Source organism: Maniola jurtina, chromosome 27 (assembly GCF_905333055.1).
Source record: "Maniola jurtina chromosome 27, ilManJurt1.1, whole genome shotgun sequence".
NCBI lineage: Eukaryota > Metazoa > Arthropoda > Insecta > Lepidoptera > Nymphalidae > Maniola > Maniola jurtina.
In genome coordinates this window covers 3,472,545-3,486,435 of record NC_060055.1, presented here as the reverse complement: position 1 = coordinate 3,486,435, position 13,891 = coordinate 3,472,545, and the positions used below count along the sequence as shown (strand labels likewise).

The 13,891-nt window shown below is 37.4% G+C and overlaps 1 protein-coding gene across 2 annotated transcripts; it reads right to left on the bottom strand.

Moving 5' to 3' along the window:
• Positions 1-2,643: 2,643 nt before the first annotated feature.
• Positions 2,644-12,324, bottom strand: LOC123879031 (4-coumarate--CoA ligase 1-like). 2 transcript variants are annotated; one of them, XM_045926531.1, is made up of 10 exons: positions 12,090-12,324; positions 11,048-11,178; positions 10,369-10,576; positions 8,689-9,046; positions 7,940-8,102; positions 6,679-6,818; positions 5,675-5,771; positions 4,596-4,817; positions 3,731-3,901; positions 2,644-2,967 (listed from the first exon to the last, which is right to left on the bottom strand). In XM_045926531.1, exons 2-10 carry the CDS (start codon positions 11,162-11,164, stop codon positions 2,845-2,847), a joined length of 1,599 nt encoding a protein of 532 aa, XP_045782487.1. In that variant the 5' UTR covers positions 11,165-11,178; positions 12,090-12,324; the 3' UTR covers positions 2,644-2,844. The 2 variants fall into 2 exon arrangements, with proteins under 2 accessions (XP_045782487.1, XP_045782486.1); XM_045926530.1 differs by having other exon boundaries at positions 2,654-2,967; positions 5,633-5,771.
• Between the last annotated feature and the right edge of the window lie 1,567 nt (positions 12,325-13,891).

The following is a 13,891-nucleotide window of genomic DNA, read 5'->3' as shown; positions in this document are numbered from 1 at the left end:
ATCTTTAAAAACCGAAACCACACGGACGAAGTCGCGGGCATCCTCTAGTAAAAAATAAAAATAATAATACCCGACTGAGTTTGCTGTGGGCTCTTCTCAGACTTGGGCGCGCTTGGAACCCTCGTAGCTTTAGTTTTAAGTTACGCAATTAATTATCACCACTATATCCTACAAATTTAACAATTCCGACCATCAAAAGGAGTACAATTGTACCTATCTACTTTGAATAAATGATTTTGACTTTGACTTGAAATTAAGCAACTAAATATCACTTGCTTTAACGGTGAAGGAAATCGTTGTGAGGAAACCTGCATGCATACGAGTCTTCCAAATTGTTCTCAAAGGTGTGTGAAGTCTGCCAATCCGTACTTGGCCAGCGTGTTGCACTATGTGGTTCTACAATTTGCATGTGTGTGGAATAAAGATCGGTACACTAGCCATCTATTGTACGCGACAGGTCGAGATGGCAATCGGAGTATGAGACAGGGGGGATGCCTTGCACCCCGGCACGTCACCCGTGCTATCCCACACAGTTAATAATAAAAAAAAACAGAATACCCGGCTGAGTTTGTTGTGGCCTCTTCTCAGACTTGGGCGCGTTTGGAACCCTCGTAGCTTTAGTTTTAACTTATGTAATTAATTATCACCACTATATCGTACAAATATAACAACCATCAAAAGGAGTACTTACAATTATTGTACCTACATTGAATAAATGATTTTGACTTTGACTTTGAGGATGTTGCTTTAAGGTCAAGTAATCTAAGCTAAAATATTGATTTATTTATCAATTAATCTTTCGATCAATATTTATGATTTCTACCATTTACTTACTCAAGGTCAGAAAGCCAAACTTAGATCTTCTGGTCATGTAGATTATTACTTACAATATTATTTACTAGGTATAAGTTATTATACCAAAGAATATATTATAAGTAATTCAATATACTTACCTACTCTATTTTCAAAATAATTACGGATCAATTTAAATTGCTAAAATGGCCATATGATTTTCTTTCACTTGAACCAATTGTATGTTAAAGTGAAAATTGCTCTAGTAATGTTATCGTTTAGTAATATCATGTTATTATTGCACTTGTACGTAAACAAGTGGTTATTATGCTGTTAATAAACCATGTAACTGCCTATTTTACACACAGATAGATAAGTAGCGGTAAATTGAAATTCAAAATTCTTTATTGCGAACTAGAGGATGCCCGCGACATCGTCCGCGTGGATTTAGTTTTTTAAAGATCTCGTGGGAACTGCTTGATTTTCCGGGATAAATGCGTATGTCAATTAAGAGACGCAAGCTACCTCGGTACCAAACATATAAATCGGTTAAGAGGATGAGTTTTTAGGGATCCCGTGGGAACTCTTTAATTTTCCGGGATAAAAAGTAGCCTATGTCTGTTCCCGGGATATAAGCTAACCCTGTAAGTACTAAATTTCGTCAGAATCGGTTAAACTGTTGGGCCGTGAAAAAGTAGCAGACAGACAGACAGACACACTTTCGCATTTATAATATTAGTATGGATATGGGTGAACAGCGCAGATGTTACAAACAACAAAAAGATAGCTTATAGCCAAATTAAGAAAACAATATTATTAGGCTTATAGACACCTAGGTGTTGCCCGCGACTTCATCCACGTGGATTTAGGTTTTTTTTTTAAACCCTTGGCTCTTTAATTTTCCAAGACAAAAGTATCTACCTAACAATCAATCTCTACAATGAATCCTTTCATGATTTTAATGATTTAAAAATACCAAGGCTCTTTGTGCAACGGTCTATAGGCCGTCAATACAGAGAACCCTTGGGGTTTTTAAAAAACCTAAATCCACACGGACGAAATCGAGGGCGTCATTTGGTAGGTAGGTAGGGATGTTATGAAATAAAACTCGAATACATTCGATTCAAAATATAATCATTTTTTTTTTTTATGTATTTTTAAAATAAAATTTTATTATTTTAAATACGTACAATAATAAAATATTGTTAAAAATTATAACAAAATTTTATTATTGTACATATCACAATTTGCTCTTAGCTTTCGCCATCTCTCGTAAAACTTTCCGCATGATCTTTCTACTGGGAGTCTTAGGTATTTCTCTCACCCACAACCCTCAAACCACCGCGGATTGTAAGGATTTGAAATACTTAGATAAAGCCCGCGACTATTTCTATGTGGATTTAGGGTTTTTAAAGATAAAAAGTACCTAACCTATGTCCATCAATGTCTTGCAAGTTATATCTGACAAAATTTCGTAAAAATCGATTGCAAAGATAGGCCGTTAATACAGAGAACCCTTGGGGTTTTTAAAAACCTAAATCCACGCGGACGAAATCGCGGGCGTCATCTAACAGGTATGTTATTAAATAAAACTCGAATACATTCGATTCAAAATATGATCATTTATTTTTATAAATACGTATTTTTAAAATAAAACTTTATTATTGTACATAATATTATTATCACAATTTGCTCTTAGCTTTCACCATCTCTCGTAAAACTTTCCGCATGATCTTTCTATTCGGAGTCTTAGGTATTTCACTCTCAACCCTCAAACCACCGTATTGAACCGTTTTGTATTTAGGATTTGAAATAGAGAAAGCCCGCGACTATTTCTATGTGGATTTAGGATTTTTAAGGCCGTTAATACAGAGAACCCTTGGGGTTTTTTAAAAACCTAAATCCACGCGGACGAAATCTCGGGCGTCATCTAGTTCAGGTATGTTATTAATAAAACTGAATACATTCGATTCAAAATATAATTACTTATTTTTATAAATATATCTTTTTTTAAATAAAGTTTTATTATTATAAATACATATAGGTACATTATCACAATTTACTCTTGGCTTTCGCCATCTCTCGTAAAACTTTCCGCATGATCTTTCCACTGGCAGTCTTAGGTATTTCACTCACGAACTTCACACCTCCACGGATGTGTTTAGGATTTGAAAGCTGAAATTCAAACAAAAAAGAAAAAGATTTAGAAATCATTTTTTTTTTTAAGTGATAACTTCTTTAGGCGTGTTGAGAAATTTTTGGATGTGTAAAAACTTCAAGATCGCATCACCGACATTTACAAGTGTAAATTAAAAATTTTCAACACCCCCGACAAGTGAAGGTTACAGTAACTAGAAAAGAGCTGATAACTTTCAAACGGCTGAACCGATTTTCTTGGACTATTCCGCGCCTACGATCCAAAGTAACTGAGTTTTCCAAAACATCATTATCAAATAAATAATTATGTATCTAGGCAACGTCCATCTTGACAGCTTGACATTTGTCAATTGACACTTGAATATTATGAACCTAAGGGTTATCTAACCTTCTTTTCTACAAGAAAACTAGAAAAGAGCTGATAACTTTTAAACGGCTGAACCAATTTTTTTGGATTATAGCTAAGAACACTCTCGATCAAGCCACCTTTCAAACAAAAAAAGTAAATTAAAATCGGTTCATTCGTTTAGGCGCTACGATGCCACAGACAGATACACAGATACACAGATACACAGATACACAGATACACAGATACACAGATACACAGATACACCGACACACAGATACACAGATACACACGTCAAACTTATAACACCCCTCTTTTTGGGTCGGGGGTTAAAAAAAACACCAACTAACACATAAACCGGCCACTTTTAACAAAAAAAACACTCCAAAAAGGGACAGTAGGGGATTGATCCTCAGAAATGAGAAACATTATTACCTTTTCAGCAACAAAAGCCTTAATCTCCTCTTCACTAAGGTTATACCCTGATTGTAACACCACAAACGCCCGCGGTACCTCCCCTCCAGTTTCATGGGGTACTCCCACTACCCCGGCGTCTCTTATACCCGGGTGCTGGAGTAATACTGCCTCTATTTCTGCTGGTGCCACCTAAAAATGTACGAAAAACTGAAAAAAAACCGGCCAAGTGCGAGTCAGTCGCGCACTGAGGGTTCCGTACTCGGGTTTTTTCCAACATTTTGCACGATAAATCAAACACATTATACATACACAGATAGACAGACAGACGGACGGACGGACGGACGGACGGACTGACAGACAGACAGACAGCAAAGTGATCCTATAAGGGTTCCGTTTTTCCTTTTGAGGTATGGAACCCTAAAAATGACAGACAGATGGACGACAAACTTATTAATAGTGCTCAAAAGGTCGAAATAGCAAACGAGGTGCGAACGCCCTGCCTCATACCCCGTTTGCCATCTCAACCTGTCGCGAACTATACAGGGTAACCAGAACGTTAGCAAAAACGAATGATACTTAGTACTGATGATTACTGAAAATCAAATCTTTGAAAAGAGCAACCGCCGAGTTTCTTGCTGGTTCTTCTCGGTAGGAAAGGCATTCCGAACCAGTGGTAGATGCTTTTGACGATTCAAAAGAACTTGTAAAAGTCTAATTGAATAAAAATATTTTGAATTTGAATTTGAATTTGAAAAGATACCATAAAAAAACTACGAAAAAATAAATAAAACCATTCCAATTACTACCGTATACTCTTGCCCACACATTTCCTTTCTCGGTAAATAAGTAAGGTCTCTGGGACCTTGTACCACAACGATATTACCTGGTACCCCTTATATTTGATGAGCTCCTTCAACCGATCAACAATAAAGAAGCACTTGTCGTCATCATAGTACCCAATATCACCAGTTCTGAAGAAGTCCTCATCATCAAAGTCATCCCTTCTATCTTTCCCGACATACCCCTTCATTATCATTGGGCCTTTCAGACAGATCTCTCCCGGCTGGTTTGGACCTAGTACTTTTCTTGTTTCTACGTCGACTACCTGGAAAAGATTTAAGTTTTCATGACTCCCCCGTACCTATATCTAACTAATAAATCCGAAAGTGTGTTTGATTGTTTGTTTATTGGCCTATATTTCAATTACGTCGCAACGGAGCAAAAGATTTTTTAACCCCCGACCCAAAAAGAGGAGTGTTATAAGTTTGACGTGTGTATTCTGTGTATCTGTGTATCTGTCTGTGGCATCGTAGCTCCTAAACTAATGAGCCGATTTTAATTTAGTTTTTTAGTTTGAAAGGTGGCTTGTTCGAGAGTGTTCTTAGCTATAATTCAAGAAAATCGGTTCAGCCGTTTGAAAGTTATCAGCTCTTTTCTAGTCACTGTAATCTTCACTTGTCGGGGGTGTTATAAATTTTTAATTTACACTTATTGTACGGATATAGTTAGAGATCTGGAGAGTGACAGTTAGGTACTTTTTAATTTTTATTCCATAAAAATTTATAAGGAATCACACTTCACATCCACTAATAATAAAAAGGCGAAAGTTTGTATGTGTGTGTGTGTGTGTGTGTGTGTGTGTGTGTGTGTGTGTGTGTGTGTGTGTGTGTATGTTTGTTACTCCTTCACGCAAACACCACTGTACGGATTTGGCTGAAATTCAGAATATAGATAGATAATATCCTGGATTAACACATAGGCTACTTTTTATCCCGGAAAATCGAAGAGTTTCCACGGGATTTCGAAAAACCTAAATCCACGCGGACGAATTCGCGGGCGTCAGCTAGTAATAGATAAAAGCATGCAGCGTTTTGTTCGCCAGTTTATATTTATTAAGGTAATAAATAACATGTATAAAACCTTTATAATAGTGTTTGCTGCCACTCGGCCAACTCCACCGACCTTGGCCTTCTGGGCCTCAAGGTATGTGTCCCTGGTAGCAGATAGAGTGCATTCAGTCATACCGTACCCTTGTAACACTGCGACCAGTTTTGGAAATCTGAAATTGATTAAAAGGACCTTGAGTCATCTGGTCCCTATCTTCCAAATGTTAAAACACACTTTTCACAATGGGAAATAAATTATATTAATTATAGTCCAGTCAAAATAACGGGAAGTACCCTACAGGTTTCTTGACAGACACGACGGACGGACGGATGGATAGACAGACAGACAGACAGACAACAAAGTGATCCTATACGGGTTCCGTTTTTCCTTTTGAGGTACGGAACCCTAAAACCATAGACGTTGGGGGGTGCTACAATGTTGACCTCGCATCGAAAAGCGCAGCTTTGGTAGACTTCTAGGTGGACAGATGACATCAATACGAGCGCAGTGAGCTGCTGAATTCCACACGCGGCGCTAGGCTGTGGCGTGTGGAAGTCCCTTCCAAGTCAAAGTCAAAGTCAAAATCATTTATTCAAAGTAGGTACTATTGTACTCCTTTTGATGGTCGGAATAGTCAAATTCATACGATATAGTGATAATAATAATTTATTACGGAACTTAAAACTAATGCTACGAGGGTTCCAAACGCGCCCAAATCCGAGAAGAGCCCACAACGAACTCAGCCGGGTATTCTGTTGTCTTTCTCTAAACTAAATTTAGAGTATCTGCGTCCTCCTTCCTTTTAATATCGTTGAAAAGGGACGGAACATGAATTTTACATTTAAAGACTCTAAATTTTAGTGCACGCTATAAATTTAAACAACAGGCTCGCGACTGGCCGCTAAAGTCACGAGGTTTGACAGCTCTAAATTAAATTTAGAACTGTCAAGATTTGTCTATCCTTTTCATATTACATTAGTAAGAAGAGGATGCGAATGCTCTAAAATTTAGTTGCCAACAGAATCAGTACCTTATCAACCCATAAACCTCCACTGCTGAGGTCTCAATGGTCTACTAACCTTAGTTTTACAGCTGCTATAGTGTCGTCTCTCAGGGGAGCTGCGCCGGAGTACACGATTCTTATTGTGCTGACGTCATAGTTCGTTTGGATCTTGCATACTGCTATGAGCACAGGTGGCGCCACTATTATTTGTACTACCTTGAGAAAATACAAAAATATAATAGTTGGTTAGAAATATAATATAATAATAGTAAAAATATAATAGTTAGTTAAAAATATAATAATAGTAGTTAGGGTGTACGAGACGGGTCTGCCCGCGAAATTCAGATTTAATTTGATTTTTCGCAATTTGTAAATAAATACGACAAAGTAGGCTTATGGCATTTTAATTGCGCCAATAGCAGTATCATCTTCACAGGATTACATAAAAATCTTTACTTGAAAGTGTTCAGTTCAAGAAATTAGTCAAAATAATGAGTTTGACATGAGTCACTCACAAATCAGTCGATACCTATAACTAATTTCTTAAACTGGACCCTTTCAAGTAAATATTTTTATGTAAACCTGTGAGGATGATACTGCCATTGTCGCAATTAAAGTGCCATAAGCCTGCTTTGTCGTATTAGTTTACAAATTGCGAAAAACCAAATTAAATTTGAATTTCGCGGGCAGACCCGTCATCAACCCATCGCCGGCTCACTACGGAGGACGGGTTTTTCAGAAAGGAAGAGTTACATACCTAAGAGTTCTCCGTTATGTTCTTAAAGGTGTGTGAAGTCTGCTAATCCGCGCTTACTCAGCGTGGTAGACTATGCCAAACCCTTCTCACTCTGAGAGGAGGCCCGTGCTCAGTAGTGAGCCGACCATTTGATGATATTGATGCCACACGATGACGACGAATTCAAATAAAATAGTAGGTATGTAAGCAATGTAAGTACCTAATTCATACTATCCATACCAATCATAATATCATAATATCATAAATGCGAAAGTGTGTCTGTCTGTCTGTCTGTCTGCTACCTTTTTACGGCCTAACAGTTTAACCGATTCTGACGAACTTATATCCCGGGGACGAACATAGGCTACTTTTTATCCCGGAAAATCAAAGAGTTCCCACGGGATTCCCAAAAACCCATCCGCTTAACCGATTTGTATGAAATTTGGTACCGAGGTAGCTTGCATCCCTGTAATTGACATGTCATAAGGCAACTTTTTATCCCGGAAATTCAAACAGTTCCCACGGAATCTTTAAAAACCTAAATTTTAATCGACGCAGACGAAGTCCTCCTCTAGTGAAATATAAACGAGTCTAAACTTACTTTATATGTCTCAATAGTCTTCATAAAAAAGTCGGCATCGAACTTAGGCAAGTATACCACAGCGCCACCAGAACACAAGACTCTCACCACCCCCATCATACCCATGACATGGAACCATGGGGTTATGTGCATGCTCATCTCCTTGGGATCTAAGGTTTCAGGTCTGGAAGACAATCACTGCCTTTGATAAAGTCACTGCCTTTTTTTTTTATTACCGGACTGCGGCAAAGTCAAAAGGAAGGGTTCAGATTTTAGCAGTCTATGTATGAACATGTGTGTATGTATGTATGTTTGTATCCAGATTCTGTGTGTTCCACCGTAGCGCCTAAACTACTTAGCCGATTTTGGTGATTGAGGTGTCAATTGATTCGTCGTAAAGGTCCGGGTGACAAAGGCTACATTTTATACAAAAAAATTGACCTAACAGATGTTACATCAAAAAAATTAGGGGTCTCCAAAATGTACTAAATGTCTCCCAAATGTACTAAAACATTAAAATATACCAAGCGGCAGAAAAACAATTTTACTACAATATTTCAGCGTTTATTAAGACGATCGCAGTCGGATTTTAGTTCTCAACTTTATCTTTAGCCCTTGACTGGAATCTCACGTGGTGGTGAGTGGTGATGCAGTCTAAAAATGGAAGCGGGCTAACCTGGAAGGGGTATGGCAGTTTTCATTAAACCCACACTCCTTCGGTGTCTACACAGCATCGTACTGTGTAAATCTGAGAAGGATAGATTACTTACGCTTCACAAGTAGCTATTAAATTCATATGCGTCACCATAACACCCTTAGGCAAACCCGTAGTTCCTGACGAGTATAGAATAATTGCTGTGTCCGTTTCTCCCATCACATCTGCTACTCCAAAGTTCTCCAAACTTATCTCATCTTGAGTTACAGCGTTTGCTTCATTAGCAAAAACTTGAGACACCGGTTTTGCTAAGTCTTCATACAAAATTGTATTGTTTAGTTTTTCATTGCCAAAAAGTATAACTTTTTGGAGGTAAGGTAAGGTATTGAGAGTTTTAACATGTGTTTTGTAAGCGCCTGGCGAATAGAAGACGATTCTTGGTTTCGAAATTCCCAAAACGTGATTTAGTTCACCTGTAAGAGACAAAACCTTTTCTTTTCCTTTTCCACACACATACAAACTGTGAAATCAACTGCCATCGGCGGTGTTTCCACTAGATTACAACATGGGGTTATTCAAAGGGCGGACCAACAAATTTCTGAAAGGCCGGCAACGCATCGGCGGTTCTTCTGGTGCTGCAAAAATATTCATGGGCTGCGGTAATCACTTAGCATCAGGTGAATAGTACCTGCCTATCCTATAGGTTTTGATTTATTTGCCAGTGTCAGAATATGCGTCATAAAATAAGGAGGCTCTCTTAAATCTATATACATATAATAAAATTGTAGAAAAGTGGTGTCTGTACAATGGAAATATATAAAAAAAAGTAGCAGGGGTTGTTATTATATCGATACCGATCCCGAAATTGTAATTAATTTTTTTTTGTCTGTTTGCCTGTTTGTCTGTTTGTCTGTGTGTTTGTGCACGCTAATATCGGAAACGGCTTATTCGATTTAGATACGGTTTTCACTAATATATTGCAGTAAGCTTCACTTAACATTTAGTGTTTATTTCATGTCAATCGGTTCATAAATAAAAAAGTTATGTCAATTTAAAGAATCACGGCGAACATTTTTAACGTACAGAGTACTACACGCCTCGCGCCTGAGCGTCCGTGGCTATATAAAGCGCGGTCACTATTCCACGCGAACGAAGTCGCGGGCACAGCTAGTTGTACATATGTTTTTTGTTTCTATTTGCATGCGTTAACTTAGCTTGTTTTTTTTAACGTAAATCTAAATGTACCTACTTATTTGTACATATCTATGCTTATTTGATATTAAAGAATTAGTTTGGCCATCCAAAGGGGCAATGCTGCCAGCATCTTGGGTTCAATGCTTCACTGCGGTGGTCTCGATTGAGGTTTTAGATTTAACTTAAATTATTTAGTTTTAATGTAATTTTTTTTAACTTTTAAGCTTATTTTTAACCTCCGAACCAAAAAGAGGGCTGTTATAAGTCTTACGTGTGTATCTGTGTATCTGTCTGTGGCATCGTAGCTCCTAAACTAATGAACCGATTTAAATTTTGTTTTTTTTTTTTGTTTGAAAGGTGGCTTGGCTTGATCGAGAGTGTTCTTAGCTATAATCCAAGAAAATCGGTTCAGCCGTTTCAAAGTTATCAGCTCTTTTCTAGTTACTGTAACCTTCACTTGTCGGGGGTATTATAAATTTTTAAGTTACACTTGTATTAAAAAAAAATGACTATTACATTGGATTTAACAATAAGGAAAAGTCATTTTAAGCACCTGTAAAAAATCTAAAACAAAAGATGTTATAATGTATAACTATCATACCTTTTGTATAACCTGGATTTACACAAGTCACAGTGGCTCCTGTACATATAATTCCTATGAGAGTACTGAAAAATTCCTGCCTGTTCTCTGAACAGATGCCGATTACGTCTCCCTTTCCAACTCCCATACGATTGAGGGAGATGGCGAGATTCATTGCATTTTTGGCCAGATCTCGGAAGGTCAGTTTTTCATGTGTTTTCCCGTTGATCTGAAATTTTGAAGCATTTTTCATATTTTCTTACCTAAACCTAAGTAACCAACACTAACCAATCAAACCCAATGAAATTTTGTAAGTAAATTCTAGAAACTATACCTAGTAGGAGTCTGCCAGATTTCCTTTAAAATTTTAGTTTCAAAGTTACACAGGCTTAATAATTTATATACAAATCTTTAAACATATTGTGTTAAAATAATGGATTTTTTACAGCAAACTAGCAACCACAGACACCAATACTAGTTTTTATATTTACACATTGCCTATAAAATTTTATTGAGTTTGATTCAAATGAAAACCAGACTACCTACGTTTTTATGGAGTGCGCGTTAAGAAAACTTCTCATAGGCCGCGGTTATTTATTACTTATTAATATCTGGTAGTTTATTGAACCTTAGAGTCCAAATTCGGTACAAAACGTAGTAAATTTGGACTCTAAGGTTTAATAAATGCTTATCTACTTACCAAACCAATTCCATCGTATGGCCATATTTGCTGGAGGACGTATTTGGCAAAGTTTAGGGGCGCCGGCACTTTCAGTAGTGTGTCCTCTCCATATACATAATTTGGCTTACGCAGCATTTTTGTTTTGCAATCTGAAGTAAAGTGAATTATTTTTATTTCATACTAGCTGATGCCTGCGACTTCGTCGTAGGCAACACAATATACACAACTCCTCCTTTTTTGAAAGTCGGTTAAAAAAGTAGCCTATGTCACTCCTTGGTTAATCTTGTACGCACGTCATGTCCAATGTCAAAAAAATAAAAACCGGCCAAGTGCGAGTCCGACTCGCGCACCGAGGGTTCCGTACTCAGGTAATTTTCCCAACATTTTGCATGATAAATCAAAAACTATTATGCATAAAAATAAATAAAAATTGGTTTAAGAATATACAGGTAAGGCCATTTCATATACCCCACTTGGTATAGTTATCTTACTTTGAAAATTGGAAAACATTTTTTTTAAATGATAAAACCACAAACTCACGGTTTTCGGATTTATTCCTTTATACTTGTGCTAAAAGACCTACCTACCTGCCAAATTTCATGATTCAAGGTCAACGGGAAGTACCTTATAGGTTTTCTTGACAGACACGAGTTACGACGGACGGACGGACGGACGGACTGACAGACAGACAACAAAGTGATCCTATAAGGGTTCCGTTTTTCTTTTTGAGGTACGGAACCCTAAAAAGCGTTATTGCTTGTATAATGATACGGAACCCTTCGTGTGCGAGTCCGACTCACACTTGGCTGATTTATTATATTAACTTTTTTTTTTTTCCATTTCATCAGCCTGTATGCAATCACTGCTGGACATAGGCCTTTCCAAGAGCGCGCCACCAAACACGGTCCTCCGCCTTCCTCATCCACCCGCTCCCCGCCACCTTCTTCAGGTCATCGGTATATTAACTTAGATCCCCATTATTTAAGAAAGGGTTTTTAGAGCCAGGACAGGTTATCTAGTTTGCTAATTCTAGTGTAAATATAAATCGGTAGGTACTTACCTAATTAATTTATTATAATTAAGTACTTTAAAAATCTAATTCACATGTAAAACACCTTTTTCAGCCTTATACTGAAACAGGCATACCAAGCCAGTCATTTATTTTGGTATCACTAAACTAATTCCTCCGTTAATAGTCTTGTACCCAAAAATATCACTAAGTAGGTAAGTATCAGTTAGCTATCAGTGCATATAAATTAACTTTAGCACCTATTTACACATGTCTATTACGTATTTCTTATGTGCCTCCTTGACATTCCTTTGATAAGGTTATCAAAACTAACAATTTAACAGGGCTCTCTCCGTCACTCGTTTCATACGGTCGTAGTTCCAATTTCATTTGAATATTAAGCAACCAAAGTCCATGAAATTTTGCAGACATATTCTAGAAACTAATATCTATGTCTGTGGTTTTCCAGATTTCTGTTAAAATATTCGGTTTCAAAGTTACGCGGTCTTAAAAATTTACATACAAATCTTTGAGCCCCTGTAATTTTAAAACTACCTATTTTTAGAAAAATCTAAAATACCACAGACACAGATATTAGTTTCTAGAATATGTCTGCAAAATTTCATGGACTTTGGTTGCTTAATATTCAAATGAAATTGGAACTACGATTGTATGAAACGAGTGACGGAGAGAGCCCTGTTAACATTTGACGTCTACCAGTGACGTCGAAGCCTCGACGTTTTGTTAGAAGTTCCCTTTACTTGTGCTATAAGACCTACCTACCTTCCAAATTTCATGATTCTAGGTCAACGGGAAGTACCTAGTTACCCTATAGGTTTTCTTGACAGACACGACAGACGGACAGACAGACAGACAGACAACAAAGTGATCCTATAAGGGTTCCGTTTTTCCTTTTGAGGTACGGAACCCATGAATGATACAAATGTGAACGCAACCGCAAATACCTATTGGGCAATTAATTATTATCTAATCAGCATCAGTATTGATAATTTTCACTATCACTAGTTACTACCTATATAGATATTGTAGGTACCTATTATAGTCCCCCGCCGCGCTGATTTCGCATTTGTTCTGGCAAATCTAAGAAACTACTGTACGGATTTTCATGTAGGGAACCCTCGGTGCGCACGTCTGACTCGCACTTAGCCGTTTTTTTGTGACGTAACCGCAAATTATGGTTTTTCGGATTTTTTGTTTTATTTGAGCTATATAAAGACACTAGCCGATGCCCGCGACTTCACCCGCGTGGAATTAGGTTTTTCGAAATCCCGTGGGAACTCTTTGATTTTCCGGGGAAAAAGTAGCCTATGTGCTAATCCAGGATATTATCTATCTCCAATCCCAGCCAAATCCGTTCAGTAGTTTTTGCGTGAAGGCGTAACAAACATACACACATATACATACACACAAACTTTCGCCTTTATAATATTAGTGTGAAGTGTGATTATGATATATCTGCCAAGTTTCATGATTTTAGATCAACGGGAAATACCCTGTAGATTTCGATTCCCCCTAATTGACAGACACGACAGACCGACAGAAAGACAACGAAGTAAGGAACGGAACCCTAAAAACCGATAAACTGAGCGGATCTTGCCCAATGCATTACTTTCCCAAGAGAACTCCTAAGATTATAATTGACAAGTGTAAATAAAAAATTTATAAAACCCCCGACAAGTGATGGTTACAGTTACTAGAAAAGAGCTGATAACTTTCAAACGGCTAAACCGATTTTCTTAAATTATAACTAAGAACACTCTCGATCAAGCCACCTTTCAAACAAAAAAAACTAAATCAAAATAGGTTCATTAGTTTAGAAGCTACGATGCCAG